At 41.4% G+C, this 20797-nt stretch overlaps 1 protein-coding gene across 1 annotated transcript in view; it reads right to left on the minus strand.

Moving 5' to 3' along the window:
- Positions 1–19421, minus strand: part of RIMKLB (ribosomal modification protein rimK like family member B) — a 63330-nt gene extending 43909 nt beyond the window's left edge. The window contains exons 1-2 of the mRNA XM_077807388.1: positions 18991–19421; positions 11958–12180 (exon numbers count right to left, since the gene is read on the minus strand). Of these exons, the coding sequence (XP_077663514.1) occupies positions 11958–12132 (175 nt within the window). The 5' untranslated portion in view covers positions 12133–12180; positions 18991–19421. The remainder of the gene's footprint in view (positions 1–11957; positions 12181–18990) is intronic.
- Positions 19422–20797: the final 1376 nt, after the last annotated feature.

Raw genomic sequence — 20797 nt, forward strand, 5'->3', positions numbered from 1 at the left:
TGCCGCCATGATGTCCCAATTGCCACAGCCCGTGCTTTCAGGAATGTCTGTGTCCATGTTCTCATCACAATAGTCCTCGTGGTGGCGTCTCTTAGCCCGGTTCTGCACATACTCCAGGATTACGTGCGAGGTGTTTACAATGCTCACAGCAACAGCGGTGAGCTGAGCGGGCTCCATGCTTGCCGTGGTATGGCATTTGCACGGGTAACCCAGGAAAAAAGGCGCGAAACGATTGTCTGCTGTTGCTTTCATGGAGGGAGGGAGGGAAGGGCAACTGACGACATGTACCCAAAACCACCCGCAACAATGTTTTTGCCCATCAGGCACCAGGAGCTTAACTCAGCATTCCAATGGGCAGCGGAGACTGCGGGAACTGTAGGATAACTTCCCACAGTGCACCACTCCAGAAGTCGATGCTAGCCATGGTATTGAGGACACACTCTGCCGACTTAATGTGCTTAGTGGGGACATACACAATCAACTGTATAAAATCGATTTCTAAAAATAGACTTCTATAAAATCGATCTAATTTTGTAGTGTAGACATACCCTAAGGATATAAAACATACAGTTACAGAGCAAGCACACACACTAGATTTCCCCATTCATTCCAATGACTTGCACATTGTAAGAATGCATGTGTCTGCCTTCTAAACCAGAGTGTGCTTTCAATCCAGTATCTGCAATATATGGCAAGAATGACTGTGTCTGTAGTGGAAGTGGTTGAATCAGAGGCCTTTTCTACATTATGGCTGAAACAATTCCAGTAATGAGGGTAATCCAGCAGAGTTTTCTTGATCACTGAGAGTAGACTATTTCTCCTCAGGTAACAGTACATTTTGCCTATCATGATGTTTAGAAAGTGGCTTCCATCCAAGCTCAACATGCTGTGGAAACATTAAAAGGGCACTGTCAAATTTAAAAAAAAAAATAAAAAAAAATCACAACTGTCTGAACATGGTGTACATGCTATTACCACTTGCAATACCTAGCTGAAAGAGATAAATAAAGGAAAAAATACATATATGTTTGTTTACTTTGTGTATTTGACAGCAGTCTAGTCAATTTCACGGTTTCCCCCTGTATAGTCAGTTTCCCTAATTTATGACAGTTTCATACAGTAATGGGAAAATAAATTGAAGGAAAATGTTATTGTAAAAACAACAAAAATTGACAGAGTGACTCAGGAGCAGGTGCCAGATCTCAAACTATTTTTAATTCAGTCTTTGAAATTAACGAGATTAAGGTCCCTTTAAATCTCATAACAACCTTATGAGGTCAGTCAGAATTTTGGGTCCATTTTACTTATAGGGAAAACTGACACACAAAAAGGCGAAGTGACTTGTCCACAGTCAAAGAGTGAGTCGACGGAACTTCTAGGAATAGAACCTGTGTCTCCTAATGCCCAATCCTGTGCTTTAAGCACTAAATTACCTTGTTTCACCATACGCCATCTAACCAAGATATCCTAATATCCAGCGTCCTTCACACCCACAATCCCATGTAGTAATCAAATGATGTGTATTATCATGAACTGATGACCTCTAGCACTGATCTAGGGAAAGGTGAAAGTACCCCCACTCCCTTCAGGGAATGACAATTAGAGTTGTTTTCTGATCAAATCTAGTGAGATGCTTAAATTCAACCCTCTACATGTGACATAGATAAGTGATCATGGGAGACTTTAACTTCCCAGATATAGACTGGAGGACAAGTGTTAGTAATAATAATAGGGCTCAGATTTTCCTGGATGCGATATCTGATGGATTCCTTCACCAAATAGTTGCTGAACCAACAAGAGGGGATGCCATTTTAGATTTGGTTTTGGTGAGTAGTGAGGACCTCATAGAAGAAATGGTTGTAGGGGACAACCTTGGTTCGAGCAATCATGAGCTAATTCAGTTCCAACTAAATGGAAGGATAAACAAAAATAGATCTGTGACTAGGGTTTTTGATTTCAAAAGAGCTAACTTTAATAAATTAAGGAAATTAGTTCAGGAAGTGGATTGGACTGAAGAACTTGTGGATCTAAAGGCAGAGGAGTCCTGGAATTACTTCAAGTCAAAGTTGCAGAAACTATCAGAAGCTTGCATCCCAAGAAAGGGGAAAAAATTCATAGGCAGGAGTTGTAGACCAAGCTGGATGAGCAAGCACCTTAGAGAAGTGATTAAGAAAAAGCAGAAAACATACAAGGAGTGGAAGATGGGAAGGATCAGCAAGGAAAGCTACCTTACGGAGGTCAGAACATATAGCGATAAAGTGAGAAAGGCCAAAAGCCATGTAGAGTTGGACCTTGCAAAGGGAATTAAAACCAATAGTAAAAGGTCCTATAGCCATATAAATAAGAAAACAAAGAAAGAAGAAGTGGGACCGCTAATCACGGAGGATGGAGTGGAGGTTAAGGATAATCTAGGCATGGCCCAATATCTAAACAAACACTTTGCCTCAGTCTTTAATGAGGAGCTTAGGGATAAGAGTAGGACGAGAAATGGGAAGGAGAATACGAAGGTAGATATTACCACATCCGAGGCAGAAGCCAAACTTGAATAGCTTAATGTGACTAAATCAGGGGCCCCAGATAATCTTCATCCAAGAATATTAAAGGAACTGGCACATGAAATTGCAATCCCATTAGCAAAAATTTGTAATGAATCTGTAAACTCAAAGGTTGTATCGTATGACTGGAGAATTGCTAACATAGTTCCTATTTTTAAGAAAGGGGGGGGAAAAGTGATCCAGGTAACTATAGGACTGTTAGTTTGACATCTGTAGTATGCAAGGTCTTGGAAAAAATTTTGAAGGAGAAAGTAGTTAAGGACATTGAGGTCAATGGTAATTGGGACCAAATACAACATGGTTTTACAAAAGGTAGATCGTGTCAAACCAACCTGATCTCCTTCTTTGAGAAGGTAACAGATTTTTTTAGACAAAGGAAATGCAGTGGATCTAATTTACCTCGATTTCAGTAAGGCATTTGATACGGTTCCACATGGGGAATTATTAGCTAAACTGGAAAAGATGGGGATCGATATGAAAAGGTGGATAAGGAACTGGTTAAAGGGGAGACTACAACGGGTCACACTGAAAGGTGAACCGTCAGGCTGGAAGGAGGTTACTAGTGGAGTTCCTCAGGGATCAGTTTTGGGACCAATTTAATCTTTTTATTACTGACCTTGGCACAAAAAGCGGGAATGTGCTAATAAAGTCTGCGGATGACACAAAGCTGGGAGGTACTGTCAATACAGAGAAAGACCTAAAGTTTGCTGCTGTTGCATAATCTCATGGCTATACTCAGCAGCTACTATTACAAACCCCACTACTTGTGGTCCATAGTTGCCAAATTGATTCAGGTTAAACCCTAAAGGTGGGGGTCACTACTTGGCAAGTCCTTGGAAATTCAGATTAGAGGAAGTAAGACACACAAAGTTAATGGGATAGAACTTGGTTACTACTAAAAGGAAAACTGAAATGGCTTTTTTATTTGTCAAGACCCAAGTCAGTAGTTACAAGTGTCTTGCACAACTGCTGATGTAATAAGTAGCAAAGGAACCTGCTCTCCAATGCACTGCTTTACTAATTATCCAATTTTGAGATATAGTTGCTGGGAAAGCAAATACCAGGTTTCATCAGGTAAGCAAAGGAAAAAGCAATTTTTAAATTGAATTTTTAAATGCTGGTAATGTCAGCAGAGAAACCAAGGATTGAATAAACCACAGATTAACCTTGCTTTTCCTCCTAGAGATGACCCTGATTACTCAGAGGCACACTGGGAGGAGGGCAAGAACAGAGGAATCTTGCACCTTTGCTCTTCTTGCTCATGGAATAAAGACCACAGTAGCTCTAATAGGCACCCATCTCAGCACCTTTCATGAGCACTAAATTCACCTAATTTCTAGTCACCGTTAGGTATTTTGTGCTCAGGGCAGTTTCCTCTCCAGCCTCTAGTGTGGAGTTACATCATCTACACATCATCAAGGAGATGTGATTTTGTGATGGCTGCTGCCAGCAGCAGGAGACATGCCAATTCTGCAGTGCTGGGCGAGGCTGGCCAAGGCTGCTGGCCTCTGTTCCATCATTCCCAGAGCCATTTGCTGCATATTGTAGGGAGGGCTCTCAAACAGAGCTGTATGACTAATACAAGAAAGATGCTGAAGGGAGCAGCAGCAAAGCATCTGGATATAGAGCTGACTGAAAAAGAGACAGATGAAAACACCTCTTGGTAGATTTAATGGCAGCTCTTAGAGAGCTTTAGTAAAGGGGGACTGTTTTTAAAACACAAGAAAACATCTTTCCACCAGAGATGATCCGGGTCCATCCTTTATGTTGTACTGTGAAGGATGATAGTCATTCTCTAATCCTCATTGTTCCTTCCAGGTCTCTCAACCTCCAGATATGCCCACATGTCCTGGTCTCATTATTCCCTTTAGCATCTTCATCTGCCAACACAGGAACTTGGCGAGACAGGACCTCAACAACTTGTTTCCAACTCAATGGCTGAATCAGTAACAAGGGACAGGTTGCATGAGGGGAAATGAATCAGGTCCCAGGATGTGGTGGAGAGGTAGGTTAGGATGGACTTGCACTAGACTGCATCGTTCCTGGTCGCAGCTGCCTGAGCAACCTCAGATGCTTGGATCAGCATCTTCTATTGACTGTAGGGGCAAGCCATTCTCCGCAACCCAACATCTCGGTTTTATTAATATCTCCTTTTCAAAATATAGAAATAAAACCCCCTAGCCAGGTCCCAGACATCATCCATCTGTCAACGAACAGGCCAGCTAACCACAGCACAGGTCTTTTCACTTATGCACATACCACTACTCTCCCTTCCTGTAATCCCTAATCCAGGTTCTCATTCATTTTTTCATCCCCAGTTGTGGGGGAGCCCAGAAGTTGCTCTAAAGACTGAAGTCTTAGTTTTATGACCAAACGGTTTTTAGAACACACCACCTCCATTCAATCCAACAGCTCTAACTGCTAAAAAGCTCATGAAAGAGCCTCTCTGTTTTACCTCACAACCTCTCTTCTCCAATATCAGAGGCAAGGAGGAGCTACTACTCTCAAACTGCTAATAATTACAGAGCAAAGTTTTCAAAGATGGATGTTCAGGTGAACAATTTTGGTGGAAAGGGGGTTCAGAGTTCCTTAGTGATGCTCTCACCAGCATCTAGGTCTTATGCTCCATTTCTCTGATAGCCAGCTTCTTTAAAAAAAACAAAAAAAACACACATGTAAGACCTATACACAGGCAAGGGACAAAAACCTACTCAATTCTATACAGATAACCGTTGGGTTATATATCTTTGTCCATCTCCCTCTTCCACTCAGAGCAAAATTGTTCCCTATAGTCTATTCTCCAGAGCTTTGTTTAGTCTAGTTTTAAATGTCCCAACCAAAAGAAAGAGGGACAAACTGGGCATAAGGAATGTTCCTTTGGGAACATTACCCTTGGGAAGACTATTCCATAGTTTAACAGAACTCTTACTGTTAGCAAATGTTTTCTAATAGCCAGACTAAAGTCACACAGTTTTGCTCAATTTCATCCCATTTACTTCTAGTCACGTTCAGAAGAACACAGCAATTGCCATACCAGATCAGCTCAGTAGTCCATCTACTTTAATAATGCAGTACCCTATCTTCAACAGTGGCCAGCAGCAGATGCTTCCATGTAGGGTACAAGAACCCTGAAGTTGGCAGTTATGGAATATCCTGCCCATAGGGAAAATCACCCTCCACTTCCTTTAAGGCAGGGGTTCTCAAACTGGGGGTCGGGACCCCTCAGGGGGTCATGAGGTTATTACATGGGGGGGTAGCGAGCTGTCAGCCTCCACCCCAAACTGTGCTTTGCCTCCAGCATTTATAATGGTGTTAAATATATTAAAGAAAGTGTTTTTAATTTATTCGGGGGGGGGGTCGCACTCAGAGGCTTGCTACATGAAAGGGGTCGCCAGTATGAAACTTTGAGAACCACTGCTTTAAGGTCTGGTTTATGCCCCAACTCATGAAAGGTTTCTATCCCTTCCAAACTTTAAAAAAAAAAAAAAAATTATTACTGTAATTCTGGATGTTCACCGTTTCCCTATAAATATACAATCCTGTTTTGAATCCTGCTAACTTTTTGACCCGAGTGGTATTTTATGGCAACGAGTTCCACTGTTAACAGTGCACTGCATAAATGGATAATGTATTTCCTTTCATCAGTTTCAACTTGCTGCCTTTCAATCTCACTTAGTGCTCCATTGCTCTTATTTTGTGAGAAACAGTGAACAGAAGGGCCCAATCTACTTCCTCTGTACCATTCATTATTTTGTATGACAACTTTTTATATCCTCTGTTATTCATCTCTTTTCTAAGGTAAACAGTCCTAGTCTTTTTAATCTTATCATAAGCAAGTTTTTTCTTGTTGCTGATCATTTTTCTCTCTGAACCTCTGCTGTTTCTGCCAGATTTTTGAAACAGGATGACTACAACTGCACACAAGCAGAGTGAAAATGTGCCATTGATTATACAAAACAACATGCTGAAAGATTTTTTTTTTTTTTTTTTTTTTAAAGTTACGACCTTAATTCTAGCATTTCCTAACTTGCGGGTTCTTGACTTTTCAAACTTAAAGTTTTGGGTTTTTTTTTTAAATGTAATGTCCTAAGTTTTTAAACAAAGAAAAAAGGCAAACACAAACTCCATTATACACAATCATAACCACCAGCTTCCCCACAGCATGTGTTAGCAGCATTTGAACCCTACACCTCCAGACCTGCAGTAGATGATTTGTGATTTGATCTATGATTTGTGCTAAAATAATATGAGCTGGCAGCAGCAATAGGTCATTATCCTCTGTGGATCAGTCACTTGAGAAGAAAGAGTGGATTATATCTGCAGGGAGTTAAAATATAAGAATGGCTATACTTGGTCCATCTAGCTCAGTATCTTTTCTTCTGACAGTGGCTGATGCTAGATGCTTCAGAGGCAATTAATAGAACCGGGCAATTATTGAGTGATCCATCCCCTGTCATCCAGGCCCAGCTTCTAACAGTCAGAGGCCTATGTACATCCAGAGCATGGGGTTGCGTCCCGGACCATCTTAGCTAATAGCCATTGAAGAACCTATCCATTAACTTTTCTCATTCTTTTTTGAACCTAGTTATACTTTTGACCTTCCCAACAACCCCTGGCAATGAGATCCACAGACTGACTGTGTGCTGTGTGAAGAAACACTTCCTTTTGTTTAGTTCTAAACCTGATGCCTATTAATTTCATTGGACAACTCCTGCTTCCTGTGTTATACAAAGGGGTAAATAACGCTTCCTTATTCCCTTTCTCCATGCCATTAATGATTTTATAGATTTCTATCACATTCCCCCTTAGTCATCACTTTTCCAAGCTGGACAGTCCTAGTCTTTTTAATCTCTCCTTGTACAGAAGCTGTTCCATATCCCTAATCATTTCTGTTGCCTTCCAAAAAAGATATTACCATTGGAAAAAGTACAGAGTGGCAGGGAATACAGAACTGCACACAATGTTCAAGGTACGGCCGTACTATGGATTCATATAGTGGCATTATGCTATTTACGATCTTATTATCTATCCCTTTCCAAATGGTTCCTAACACTGTTAGTTTCACTGCCACTGCACACTGATTGGATGTTTTCAGAGAACTATCCACAACTCCTAGATCTCTTTCCTGGGTGGTAACAGATAATTTAGACCCTATCATTTCATATGTATAGTTAGGATTATGTTTTCCAATGTGCATTATTCTGTATTTATCAACATTGAATTTCATCTGTCATTTTGTAACCCAGTCTTGTGAAATCCCTTTTGAACTCTCACAGCCTGCTTTAGATTTCACTATCTTGAGTAATTTTGAATCATCTGCAAATTTTGCCACCTCATTGTTTACCCCTTTTTCCAGATCATTTATGAATATGTTGAACAGCACTGGGCCCAGTACAGATCCTTGGGGGACCCCGCTATTTACCTCTCTCCATTCTAAAATCTGACCATTTATTCCTACCCTTTGTATTCTATCTTTTAACCAGTTACTGATCCATGAACGGACCTTCCCTCTTATATCATGACTGCTCACTTTGATTAAGAGCCTTCAGTAGGGACCCTATCAAAGACATTCTGAAAATCCAAGTACCCTAATGCGACTGAATCACATTTGCCCATGTTTGTTGGACACCCTCAAAGTATTCTAATAGACTGGCAAGGCATGATTTCGATTTACAAAAGCCGTGTTGGCTCTTCCCCAACATATCAAGTTCAGCTGTGTGTCTAATAATTCTGTTCCTTACTACAGTTCCAAGCAATTTATCTGGTACTGAAGTTAGGCTTTCCAGCCTGTAATTGCTAGGATCACCACTGAACCCTTTTTAAAAAACTGTCCTTACATTAGCTATCCTCCAGTCATCTGGTACAGAGGCTGATTTAAGTGATAGGTTACATACCACAGTTAGTAGTTCTACAATTTTGTGTTTCAGTTCATTCAGAACTCTTGAGTGAGTACCATCTAGCCCTGGTGACCTATTACTGTTTTATTTATTAATTTGTTCCAAAACCTCCTCTATTGACACCTCAATCTAGGACAGTTCCTCAGATCTGTCACCAAAATTGTATGGCTCCAGTGTAGGAATCTCCCTCACATCCTCTGCAGTGAAGACCGATGGAAAGAATTCATTTAGCTTCTCTGCAACTGTCTTGTCTTCCTTGAGTGCTCCTTTAGCACCTCTATCATTCAGTGGTCCCACTGATTGTTTGGCAGGCTTCCTGCTTCTGACATACTTTAAAAAAAAAAAAAAAAAAAAAAGTATCTTTTGGTCTCTTCAGATTCTTGGTTGGCTTGCCTAATTATATTTCTACACTTGATTTGCCAGAGTTTATGCTCATTTCTATTTTCCTCAGTAGGTTTTTACTTCCAATTTTTAAAGAACGCCTTTTTGCCCTGACTCTTTTACTCTGTTGTTTAGTCATGGTGGCCTTATTTTGACCCTCTTTGCTTTTTTAGTTATTATTTTGGGGCATACATTTAATTTGAGCCTCTATTATGTTGTTTTTAAAAAGTTTCCCTGCAACTTGCAGGCATTTCATTCTTGTGACTGTTCCTTTTAATTTCCATTTAACTACCTTCCTCATTTTTGTGTAGTTCCCCTATTTGAAGTTAAATGCTACTTTGGTGGCCTTCTCTGGTATTTTCTCCCCCACAAGTATGTTAAATTTAATTACATTATGGTCGCAATTACTGAGCAGTTCAGCCACTCAGGACTAAATCAAGAATTGCTTCCCCCTCATGGGTTCCAGGACTAGCTGCTTCAAGAAGCAGTCATTAACGGTGTCCAGAAGTTTTATCTCTACATGCATTGTGAGGTGACATGTACCCAGTCAATACGATGACAGTTGAAATCCCCATTATTGAGTTTTCTATTTTTGTAACCTCTCAAGTCTCCCTGAGCATCTCACAATTACCATCACCATCTTGGTCAGTAGTATATGCCTAATGCTATACTCTTTATTATTAAAGCATAGAATTTCTATCCATAGAGATTCTGTGGTATAATTTGGTTCATTTAAGATTTTTATTATATTTGACTAGGCTTTCTTTCACATATAGTCCTACTCCCCCACCTGCACAACCTATTCTGTCATTCCTATACATTTTATACCCTGGTATTACCATGTCCCATTGATTATCATCGTTCCACCAAGTTTCTGTGATGCTTATCATATCAATAGCCTCATTTAACACCAGGCACTCAAGTTCACCTATCCTAGTATTTGGACTTCTGGCAGTTGTATACAAGCACTTATAAAATTTGTCTATATTTCATTGTCTGCTTTCATGTGATTTAATTGAGTAGGACTCTTTCATTTGTCTGTTTCTCTTCAGCTCCTACCTGTACACTTTATCAACTTCTCTCCTCTCCTCTTTACTAGGATATAGAGTTGTCCCATTTTACAGATAGTGTAGCCAAGCACACAGCACTAGCAGATTCTTTCTGAGGGGCAGTGAGGTAAAATGAATGAGCTTGGGTTTGCTATATTAAATATGTGGATTCCATTCCCAGCTGCCAGCTTCTCAGTGGAGTATGATGCCTCAGTGGAGTATGATGCCTTCCATTCCCCCTTCTGTAGCTTCTCAGTGGAGTATGATGCCTTGTTCAATAATAGTTCTGTGCCCTTCACAACCCTGTACGCAAGTTGGTATAAGAGATGAGTACAGAACACATTTCTACTGGATCTATTCCAGCACTCCTTCCCCTAAGCCAAAAGGGTATTTTGATGGGGATGGGTAGACAGTGGCGGAAGCAACAGTGGAAGATGACAGATTCATTTTGCCTATGTCCCATCTGGAGATTTGGTACTGTACATAGGTGCAACCACAGGGGGGAAAAAACCTGCAAGGCAGGGGGAAGAGATGACTAGGAGGGAGAATGTGGTTCAAGAAAAGACAAAAATGAGGAGAGAGGAAGGCTAGCCCTAAGCAAATTTCTCTTCCCACCCTTCCAGCACATTTTATATCACTCCTTTAAACAAATATAAATGTTACTTATGGTATTTTGCATCACCAAAGAGAAAAAATAAAGTAAAAATGTTAAAACGCTGGGGGACAGAACATGTTTTCCCTCTCTGTCCATCCTTCCCAGCAGCTGTGCCTATGGTTCTGTGCAGTTGCCTTAGCCCAGCACAGGGACAGTAGAGAAGCATGCTTGGTGCAGACAGAATCTTCTGAAATTTTAGCAGTAAGACTCTCATAAATGCTGTAGAGTACATCAACTACTTTAAACTGCCAAATCTGAACAAACTTCATGGGGAAAACACAAAACACCTATTTGACCACAGGACCATCTCCTTGACAAATGTCACATTCCTCATACAAATCTCAGAGCATTAGAAATCTTAAAGGTTGGAAAGATTTTGATAAAGGGAACTGCTAGACAACTTTACGTAAGTGTCACTATTGCTCCTCTTGTAATAGTGGCATTGTATTTTCAATATTATTTTACATCCCATTCCTTATACATCCTAACATCTTGTTTTCCTTTTGATCACTATTGAAGAGATATTCACTGATGGTTCACAGCACCACCAAGCACCTTTTCCCAAACCATTACAGATAATTCAGAACCCACTAAGGTGTAGTAGTAGTTCAAATTATTTTGATGTGCAGTACTTCACATTTGTCAACACTGAATTTCATTTTGTTTTTGTTTTTTTAAGTCCTGTCTTCAGTCTTGACTAACCTAAATAACTGTGCATTGTTGAAATTTTACTTCCTGACCGCTCACTTCTTCTTCCAGATACCTTTTCATTTTGGTGTTTACACTCATCATATTTGAAGAGGACATAACTCAGTCATCTTTTAACTAAGCTACAGATATTCAACTATTTTAATCGCAATATTAATCAATCCTTCCAACCCCATGACCACTCATATTACTCTTCTCTGAAATTTCCTTTCAGTTTGTTTGCTTGCTTGACTATCTGGGCTGAGTTCAGAACCCAACCTACAGAGAGATATTGATGGGTTACCCTCACAGCTTCCCCTAAACATAAGTAATCAACTTACAAACGCACACAAAATTAAATGAAGTCAATTCTCTTTAACTCAGCAATCCTGGAGGTAGTTAACCTTGTATTAATTCACTATTGTCTGTTGGAGAGAACCCCCTCATACAGTAAGGCTGGGTTGCCAAAACACGACCCCATGGCTCTAAAACAGACTTGCTCCCCTCACTCTGCAGAGGGAGAACAAAGCTTATCCAACTGCAAGCCAACAATTTCTATTTGATGATCAAGTACACAAGAGCAATGCATTTATATGAAATATTAATTTAGATTAGGTGTACTGATCCTGGCATATGTGCACTTCATTGTCACGAAGTTTAGCCACCCCTGTATTACAATCTCCTTGTCAGATCCCCTCCCCAGCCCACACTCCAACCTTCACTTCATCCTCACCCAAGTTTCCATGCTCAATGGTCAGTACCACTTCATCCATCACCAAGGCCCGAAAGTCTAGTTCCTCTTCACAGCACTTGGCCTTGAGCGCCCTCAGGATCTCCTGTTGAGGGTAGTCTTCCCTGATACGACGATCTGTTAAGAACCACAGCCTGGGAGCAACTGAGCTGCACATCTTGTTTTACTAGTCTTGCAACCTCCGGGATCTCCTTTTAATGGAACTCTAAGTAAGGGAGAAGATAAGAAATCAGACTACAAAGGTTTCTGTCCACATGCTTCCCACCATCCCTCAGACCTCTTCCCTGTACACACAGCTCTGTCCTTGGTTTAGAGGGGAGAAAAAAAATGTATCTATATAGCATTTCCTATCCGAGGATCTCAAGGAAGCAATCAATGTCTTATAAATATTCATTAAGCTTCACATTTCCCTTATGCGGATATTCAGTATTATCCCAATTTATTGATGGAAAAACTGAAGCATACAGAGATGCAGTAACGTGCCTAAGACAATACACTGAGCCTATGGCAGAATCAGGACTCAGGTCTGAGTCCCAGTTCTGTTCCTTAGTCACAAGGCCATCCTTCCTCACACACAGAAAATATCAGTGGATTCCAACACACTCCCACAAGTGCTGCAAAGTACTGAATTTGAACACTGTTGGTAGAGATGATCCCACCAGGTGACCAGTGAGCCCATATGGATTTGCATTGTTGTTGCTCCCCATACTTTGGCTATATAGAAGACATCAGTCTCTAGTGACGTTTTACCATCTGCTAACATCATTAAAAACCGTAAAGCAATCAAGGCAGACTGATATGCAGACTGAAAAATCCACTCCATTGGTGTGTAAGAAACCTTCCTTGATGAATTTGAGGAAGCATGAGGTAAGCAAAAGAATTCAAGAAAACTTAAGACTTTCATTTGTTTAAATATGAAATTTCCTGTTCTCCTGGTTGCGAAAAAAAGGAAAAGAAAAGAAAACTCTTCTAAATACGACCTGAAACAGGTACTATCTACTGAAGGACTTGCCTATGCTGAGATTTTCCCTGGAAACAGCCATCAGTGGCCAGTAACTGGTAGACACTCAAAGTATAGACAGGCAAAGCTGCTACTCAAGGCTTTCCCAAGCAGCAGCAGCAGGATGAAATTAAAACTGGCCATTTTCACCTGCTATTTGGAACCCAGTGGACAGCAAGGAAACTGTCAAGAACCATATCAACATCACAATACTGTTATTGCTTTGGAAACCTAGGAGCAGCAGAAGGGCCAAGGACCAGAGCTCTTCATGCAGGAGGAAGGACAAAACCAACTGCTGGGGGAGGGCAAGTAAGGGAGCAGACCTGCCCCCTGTGGCAGACAAGAAGGTCTTGCAGAAGAAGTGTGAGAGGGAGCATCTTCTCCTTCCAGCTGTGAAAAGGTGTGTGGAGTGGAGAGGGCAGGATTCAAGTTTTATACCCCCAGTAGACAGAAGTTACAATACAAAAGTCCCAAAGCAGTGTCCACAGCACCCCGGTCACAATAATTTCTCCTTCCAAGCACCAAAAGGTGGCAGGGGAAGTCTGGGCTTCTGCCTGGGCCTCACTGGCTGACAATTCCCCAGCCCTGCCCTACTTAATCTTTCATATTAGCCTCTGGGAAGTAGGTTAAAGTTTCCTTCTATGGCTAGCAGGTTACTGAAGCTCTGCTGGCAACATACTTAAATAAGCACTGGAAGAGGATATATAGTTCAGAAACAGCAGAACATAAGAACAAAGGAAAAGCCAAGTTCAGGAGGTTTCTAGTCAATTTATCCTCCTTTCTACTCCCTACAAACATCTTACTATCAATAGACAGAAACAGACCACTTACTGTCTCTCCCCTCAAAAGCATGCTATGCCCATTAGAAAGGCAGACCCACCTCATTTTAAATCCAGCCATAGAGCATTAAGTGTGTAAAGAAAACAGACAGATGTTTTGATTTTTAAGACCACGTCAATCAGAAGCCATTACAGATCTGCAGCATGTGTTTCAAGGGACTTGTCTACACAGGGAAGTTAGTGCACACTAAGCTAGGGTGTGAATTTAAAGTGCACTTGTTACTCCCACACTAATTCCTGATGTAGATACACTTACTGCACACTAACAGTGCTCTCAGGCAGTTTAGCTTAGTACACTTCCAAGGTGCATTAAGCTAACATGCACAAAGGCACTCCGTGCAGTGAGAGTGTCCGTGTAGTAAGTTAGTACAGAGTATTTAACAAGCACCAGCTACTTCACTCTTTTTCCCTACATAAACAAGCCCTAGGTCTCATTCTCTGGCCCCAATATCAAAACCAGTGTCAAGTACTCTCACCTGTACTTGTTTTCTACTCCTCCTTACCACTAATGTGCCCCTCAGTTCTTCTGCCAAGAGGAATCTCTTCCCTGCACTTCCCCTTTCTCAAATCTCTTCTTCCCAACATAACACCCCTTCCATCCTTGAAAGCTGCACTCAGCCATCTCCTTCCTGAATATTTCAGCCAGAAAGCAATTCGCCAGCGGAGATAGGAAAAAAAAAAACAAAAAACTTACAAATCCTAGCTCCCAGTCCTCTGCTCTGCTAGCCCTATACCACACGATCACCACCTCTTTCACATCCTAAGTAGGCCATGCTGGGGTGTAAAGACATCTTATCCCCATTACTTTAGTATTTCTGATCAAAGTCTGGACAATTCAGCTTCAAGCTCTCATTAGAACTCTTCAGTCAGTCAAAATTACTTATTAGGGACACACTGAAAATATTGACAGGTTTCAGAGTAACAGCCGTGTTAGTCTGTATTCGCAAAAAGAAAAGGAGTTCTTGTGGCACCTTAGAGACTAACCAATTTATTTGAGCATGAGCTTTCGTGAGCCACAGCTCACTTCATCAGATGCATACCGTGGAAACTGCAGCAGACTTTATATACACACAGAGAATATGAAACAATACCTCCTCCCACCCCACTGTCCTGCTGGTAATAGCTTATCTAAAGTAATCGTCAGGTTAGGCCATTTCCAGCACAAATCCAGGGTGAGAAAACCTGGATTTGTGCTGGAAATGGCCTAACCTGACGATTACTTTAGATAAGCTATTACCAGCAGGACAGTGGGGTGGGAGGAGGTATTGTTTCATATTCTCTGTGTGTATATAAAGTCTGCTGCAGTTTCCACGGTATGCATCTGATGAAGTGAGCTGTGGCTCACGAAAGCTCATGCTCAAATAAATTGGTTAGTCTCTAAGGTGCCACAAGAACTCCTTTTCTTTTTACTGAAAATATTACAATTTGTTTTGGTAACGCCAGCATCTCAAGGGTCCTGCCCACATTCTCAAGAATATTCTGAGGAAAATGTGCCTCTCAGAGCTTGTCTACACTTAAAAGGCTGCAGCATCTCCGATGCAGCTGTGCTGCACCAATGCAGCTTCACTGCTTTAGTGATTCAGTGAAGAAGCTACCTACACCAATGGGAAGGCTTCTCCCATCAGTGTAGGAAATCCACCTCACAGAGAGGCAGCAACTATGTCGAGGGGAGAAGCCTTCTCATCAATATAGCATTGTCCACACCAGGAACTAGGTCACTATAACTGCATATAACTGAAAAGTCCACTCCTCTGAGGAATGCAATAAGACTGACATAAGTTACTAGTGTAGACCAAGCCTCAGACAGCTGCACGCAGCATCAGCTTTTAAGTATGATATGCTTTCAAGAACACCTCCCCGGAAACTAACCCCACCCACCTGGATCTAACAAACACACAGCCTGAGACAATGCTGGGTGTGTGTTAAACATTTTCCGCAGTGTCTATGGGAGTACCAAATCCAAAATATGCACGCGTGAGGGAGAAGGAAAAACAGGAAATATTTAAGTATCTTCAGAGATTAGAAGTGGCTGAAAAGCCTTTGCACTGAAAGCCACAATGGCCAAACTGGGAACAATCTCTCAGCAGGTGCTCAACCCACTTACCTGATCAAAAGTGACAACAAAAAACCCATCAAGGACAACAGCTAACTGAATGTCAGTTAGACTATCCCTGCAATCACAGATTGCATCTGCTTCAGAGATTAAATCAGTCACAAAACCTCCACTGATTTGATTATGGATGGAATCAAAGTGCTATCTCAACTTTTAGCTCTAATACTGCTGATGCTAGGTTTCACTCTAGCATCTCCACACCAGCTCCTTTTCCCTTCGTTTGCAGTCTTCCTCAGGGTACATCTCTACATGGGAATAAAAGACCTGAGGCTATGTCGCAGGCATTTAATTGCTGTGTAAACATACCCTGGTTGTCATCTTGTTCCCTGCAACAGTCTAGTGGAACACACCTACATTGCCTCAAATCATATAAGGTTTTATTCACTAAGCATGAAGGGAGATCAGACTGGCTGTCTTTAGAGTCCTAGAAACCAGAAGTCCTCTGTTTACACTCAGAACTGGTACAGCAAAAGCTTCCTATCCCCACCAACACACCCTTGCCCTGCACATAAGGAACTACTTCCAGGAGCGAGAGGGGAGTTCAATCTCCATGGACCACTCATTCCTGGTCTCCAGACTAGTGACAGCCAACAAAAGGGACAATTGTGGTATTGTATTTTTTGTTTTTGATGTGAAGAGTTTTCCTTTAGAAGATGAGAATCCAACAATTCATTTTATATTGTGCAAACTGAATAACTGTCAAGATAGTAACTCCTTTAGGTATTACTGACAAACGGCTGAATTAGAATCAATCATCTAGGTAGAAGTAAAATTGTTCCATAGCCCTTTTCCTCAAAGTGCCACAGTTACAAGAGCTGCTGCATTTAAAAAACAAAAAACACAAAAAAAAACAAAAACAAAACCACACACACACACACACACAATTTCTTCCCTGCAGGAATGCTGAATGAAATTCCAGATGTTTCACAACATTAGGACTCCATGTCATTTAGCCTCAATTGTCTGGCTTGTGATCTGTGGTTGTGGTAGAGTCCTACTGTCTACAGAATGCTCTGGGGCACAAGATATCGGAGAAGATCTCTCACATTAACTCGTTTCTAGTCTTTGGATTAGATCCTGGTCTCAGTTACATCACAATGTATCCAAAGCAATTCCAGAGATAATAACTGGGGAGCAGAATAATAGATCTCCAGGTCTGTTTGATCCCTGCCAGCTCAGATTTGAGGGCTATCATGGTAATCAATAACGGAGGAAAAAATTTGATCATCCCAAGGAGGAGGTGGTGATCAGGAAAAAAAATCCCCACCCACCACCCTTTACTATGTACAGCATTGCATGCTCTTGTTTATGATTTGTAACAAAAGCACCTATGCTCTCTTTGGCACGTTATTGGGAGAGGAAGGGTATTTTACTTTCCACAAAATCATCATGAATTAGCTGATGCTGGACTACACTTTAAACAGAACAAGTGCCTCTTTCACGATAGCAATTTCTGCAACCCTATTTTGGAGGCCACACCTTAAGACAGCGGGATCAATAGCTACAAGACTAGCAAAGAACCTTTGAGAGATTGTCATAAATAGAGGTAAGGAAGATGGCTAGCCCATGGTTCATCAGAATTATTATTGCAATGTCACAGATGAGATGGATGGTATTTTGCTAACTGTCCCACCCTATCATACATTGCTAGGAAAGACTCTGGCTGAATTTCACAGTTATTGTGCAAGGGGAGCGAAGTCGTAATTGACCACATTATGGAACCAGAACTGCTCTTTATGTCATGCTGAAAGAAGAACACTATCAAAAACAATTTTAAATTGAAGTACAAAACTCAGCTAATTCTACCTTCTGTGCACAAGTTACCAAGGCAATCAGCACCTAAGAAAAAACTTACAAATAGTTATGCATCAAGACTTTCCAATAGGAAAGATATTCACAGATAAGGACTTATTAAAAAGAAAGCTTTTGACCATTTATTATATTACTTTAAAATAAAAAACAAAACAAATGCTACCCTCTCTCATCACTACAGCTAAACAGGGATGCCCAGGGACAACCACAAATAGTAGGGTCCCTTTATTACAGAAATAAGAATTAGTTGCAGTTTTTATAAGATCGTGTACAAACATGACTGCTTCAAGGGCTTTAGAAAAGACTACAAAAACAATGGAATCAGAAGAAAAGAAAAAGAACGAACAGGCCATGGTATCCTGAAAGTAGCAGTGCAATCTGTCCATCACTCCTGCATGTCATCTACCTTCCCCGTATATACATTATACAATTTAAAATCACTGCAGGCAGGTGAATCCAAAGCACACCTCTTTGAAAGCATATGCACTGTACTCACACACCCCTCTTCCTCACCCCCCTTGGATTTTTGTAGAGATCACTGCAGTCAATGGAGGAAGGAATATATTAAGCATACTGATAAACAGACTGCAGAAGGGCACAAAATAAAATCATCTTCCTTCTTCACCCCCCTCCCCCAATTCCTTCCCAGTATGCCCTCTCCTGCAGATAGGCAAATACTCAGCTGGATCCTCTGACTGAATCCCATACTACTTTTATCTGTTCAATCTCTTCCCTTCAACTGAGTAATCTTAGATACCAGCAGCCCTTCTCCACAATCGCCCTCAAGACACACACATCCCCGCCCCCTTTCTTTCCTCATCTCTCCAGGCTTGTAAGTAGATGATAACATTCTTCACCCATACACCCCAGTTTCTGATGGCCAATGAGGAATCTATTCCCTTGCCTCCCTGCCTTACAAAGCTGATATTGGTCAACATTAACGCCCCCCACCACTTGACCTGTAAACATCTCCTTTCTCTCATAGCTGTCGCAGCTATTACACTCCTCTTTAGTATGCGCATAATGTATAAATTCCCCATTGCTTTTTGAGACCAGCATGCCTCTGTCCTTACCACCACCACCACCCTGCAGAGTGGGTGTGTGATATAAACCCCCCTTTCCCGATCCATGTACATAGCCACTTCTCTCAGATCCCTTCCCCCACCCTGCTCTCAATCTCTGTGCATGCCTCTCTTGTAGCAGTGGGGGAGGGGAAAAAAGCATTGAATGAATGAATGTGGTATGACTTACCAGAGGTTTGGTGAGTAGGGGGTAGGAGATGAAGGGTTGTCAAAGATGGGTGCTTCTTTCAGTGCCCCCAATAACTGGTACTTCAGTCCTGGCTCTCTCAGTGAGGTGAAGGCTTGCTGGTACCTTTCTTTCCTTGGTGCCCCCTGAGAAGAGGGTGCTAATGAAGTCCTCTCAGGGCCTCTCTGATCTGCACTCCAAGGGAGGGAGCAGTGTCCTGCTGGAGCCCCCAAAGCCAGGAAAGGAGCGATGAGGATTATGTTCTCCTGGTACTACAATGGGTGATGCCTGGCTTGTGCCCCCAGGGACCAAGGTATGTTGGGGAAGGGGTGGGGGATATTAAAAGTGATTCCCAGCTCCTCCCCCCCTCGGGGGAGAGGAGGGTGGGGAAGAGAAGTGAAGATATTGATGTAGAGCTGTGGCAGCCTGCGCAAAAAAATAGATTCAATCCAATAAGCCCCTCGCGTCTCTGCTTCCTCAGAACTGAACCCCTAACTGTCTGAGTCTGGAATCACCAACACCTATGGAAAGAAAGACATATTAGACATAAAAAACCCAACCTACTAAACAGGAAATGAGATTGCAACCTGGAGAAAAGAGAATGAGAGACGCAAGACACTAAGAAAAAGCTGAGCAAAAATCAGACCGATATAATTTTGGGGGGAATGACTTTAAATAAAACAAAATAATTTACATAAAATATATGAAATTAGAAGTCTTAAAAGGAAACAAATGAGGTTCCACTTGGGCAATTGTGTGTTTAATGCAGATAAATCTATCTATCTATCTATCTATATCTATCTTAATACAGGCAGAAAATTCTATTCTTTAAAAGAATAAAATTTTATTCTACACACTTTAAATATCACATTTTGAACCCAATCAAGACAAAAATTAGATTAACAGAACCATGTTTAAGGTCAGAAGCATACTCATGTGAATGAAATCACAACCTCCTAAAGCCCAGTGGTTTCTAAACAGAAGCAAATAACCAAAAGGTAAAATTAATTTCTAAAAAGTGTTTGCTTATATGACGCAATACATTTAATTATTATAAAATTAAATACTTGTACAGCCCTTTCATCGTCCTTGGCACTATATATTGTAAGTGCCTGATCGTAGAAGTTAACACTACACAATTATCCTTTTAAAAATCAAAAAGGCAACAAGAGAAAAAGAAACCCAGTTAAAAGGGTTTTGTTAGAAGTATGTGATACAATGCAAACATATTAAAAGCATACAAAAAACACCCCCATATTTGCATACCTTTATGTACAAAAAGGTTTTAATATCTGTTTACACGTTGATGCATGTGAATATACACAGACGCCTGCAAGCACGAGTGCGTAAATGCAGATATTAAAGCACACAAATAAATACCACACAGATTCAGAATTATCACAGCGGACATGAGTCTGAGGTGGAGGACACAGCACGATTTCAAATTCAAGCCAGAAGAAACGTGGTTTTTTAAAGACACAAACCTGGCCGCTGCTTCTGTCCTCCCGGGCAGGATTGTGTGTGATGGTTGGAAAGTTGGGGATGGAGAATTTTAAATTCTCCCCTTCTCCGCCAGGGACAGTGTAAAATACACATATGGGACCCAACTAAACCAGTGGAAACCAGGGGGGAAATGGAGAGAAAAGAGGGATAATCCCGAGAAAACTGGCCACTAATTAACCCACCCACCGAGAAAGAGGCTCCCGGCCATGCCCCCAGCAATAGCTATCCACAGCAGCCCTCCCTCCCCCCAAATTATTCATGCTACTTAGGGCAGCTAATCAACCCGCCCAAACGTCCCCCATCTGGT

The sequence above is a fragment of the Eretmochelys imbricata genome, chromosome 1 (assembly GCF_965152235.1).
Source record: "Eretmochelys imbricata isolate rEreImb1 chromosome 1, rEreImb1.hap1, whole genome shotgun sequence".
NCBI classification, from domain to species: Eukaryota; Metazoa; Chordata; order Testudines; family Cheloniidae; genus Eretmochelys; species Eretmochelys imbricata.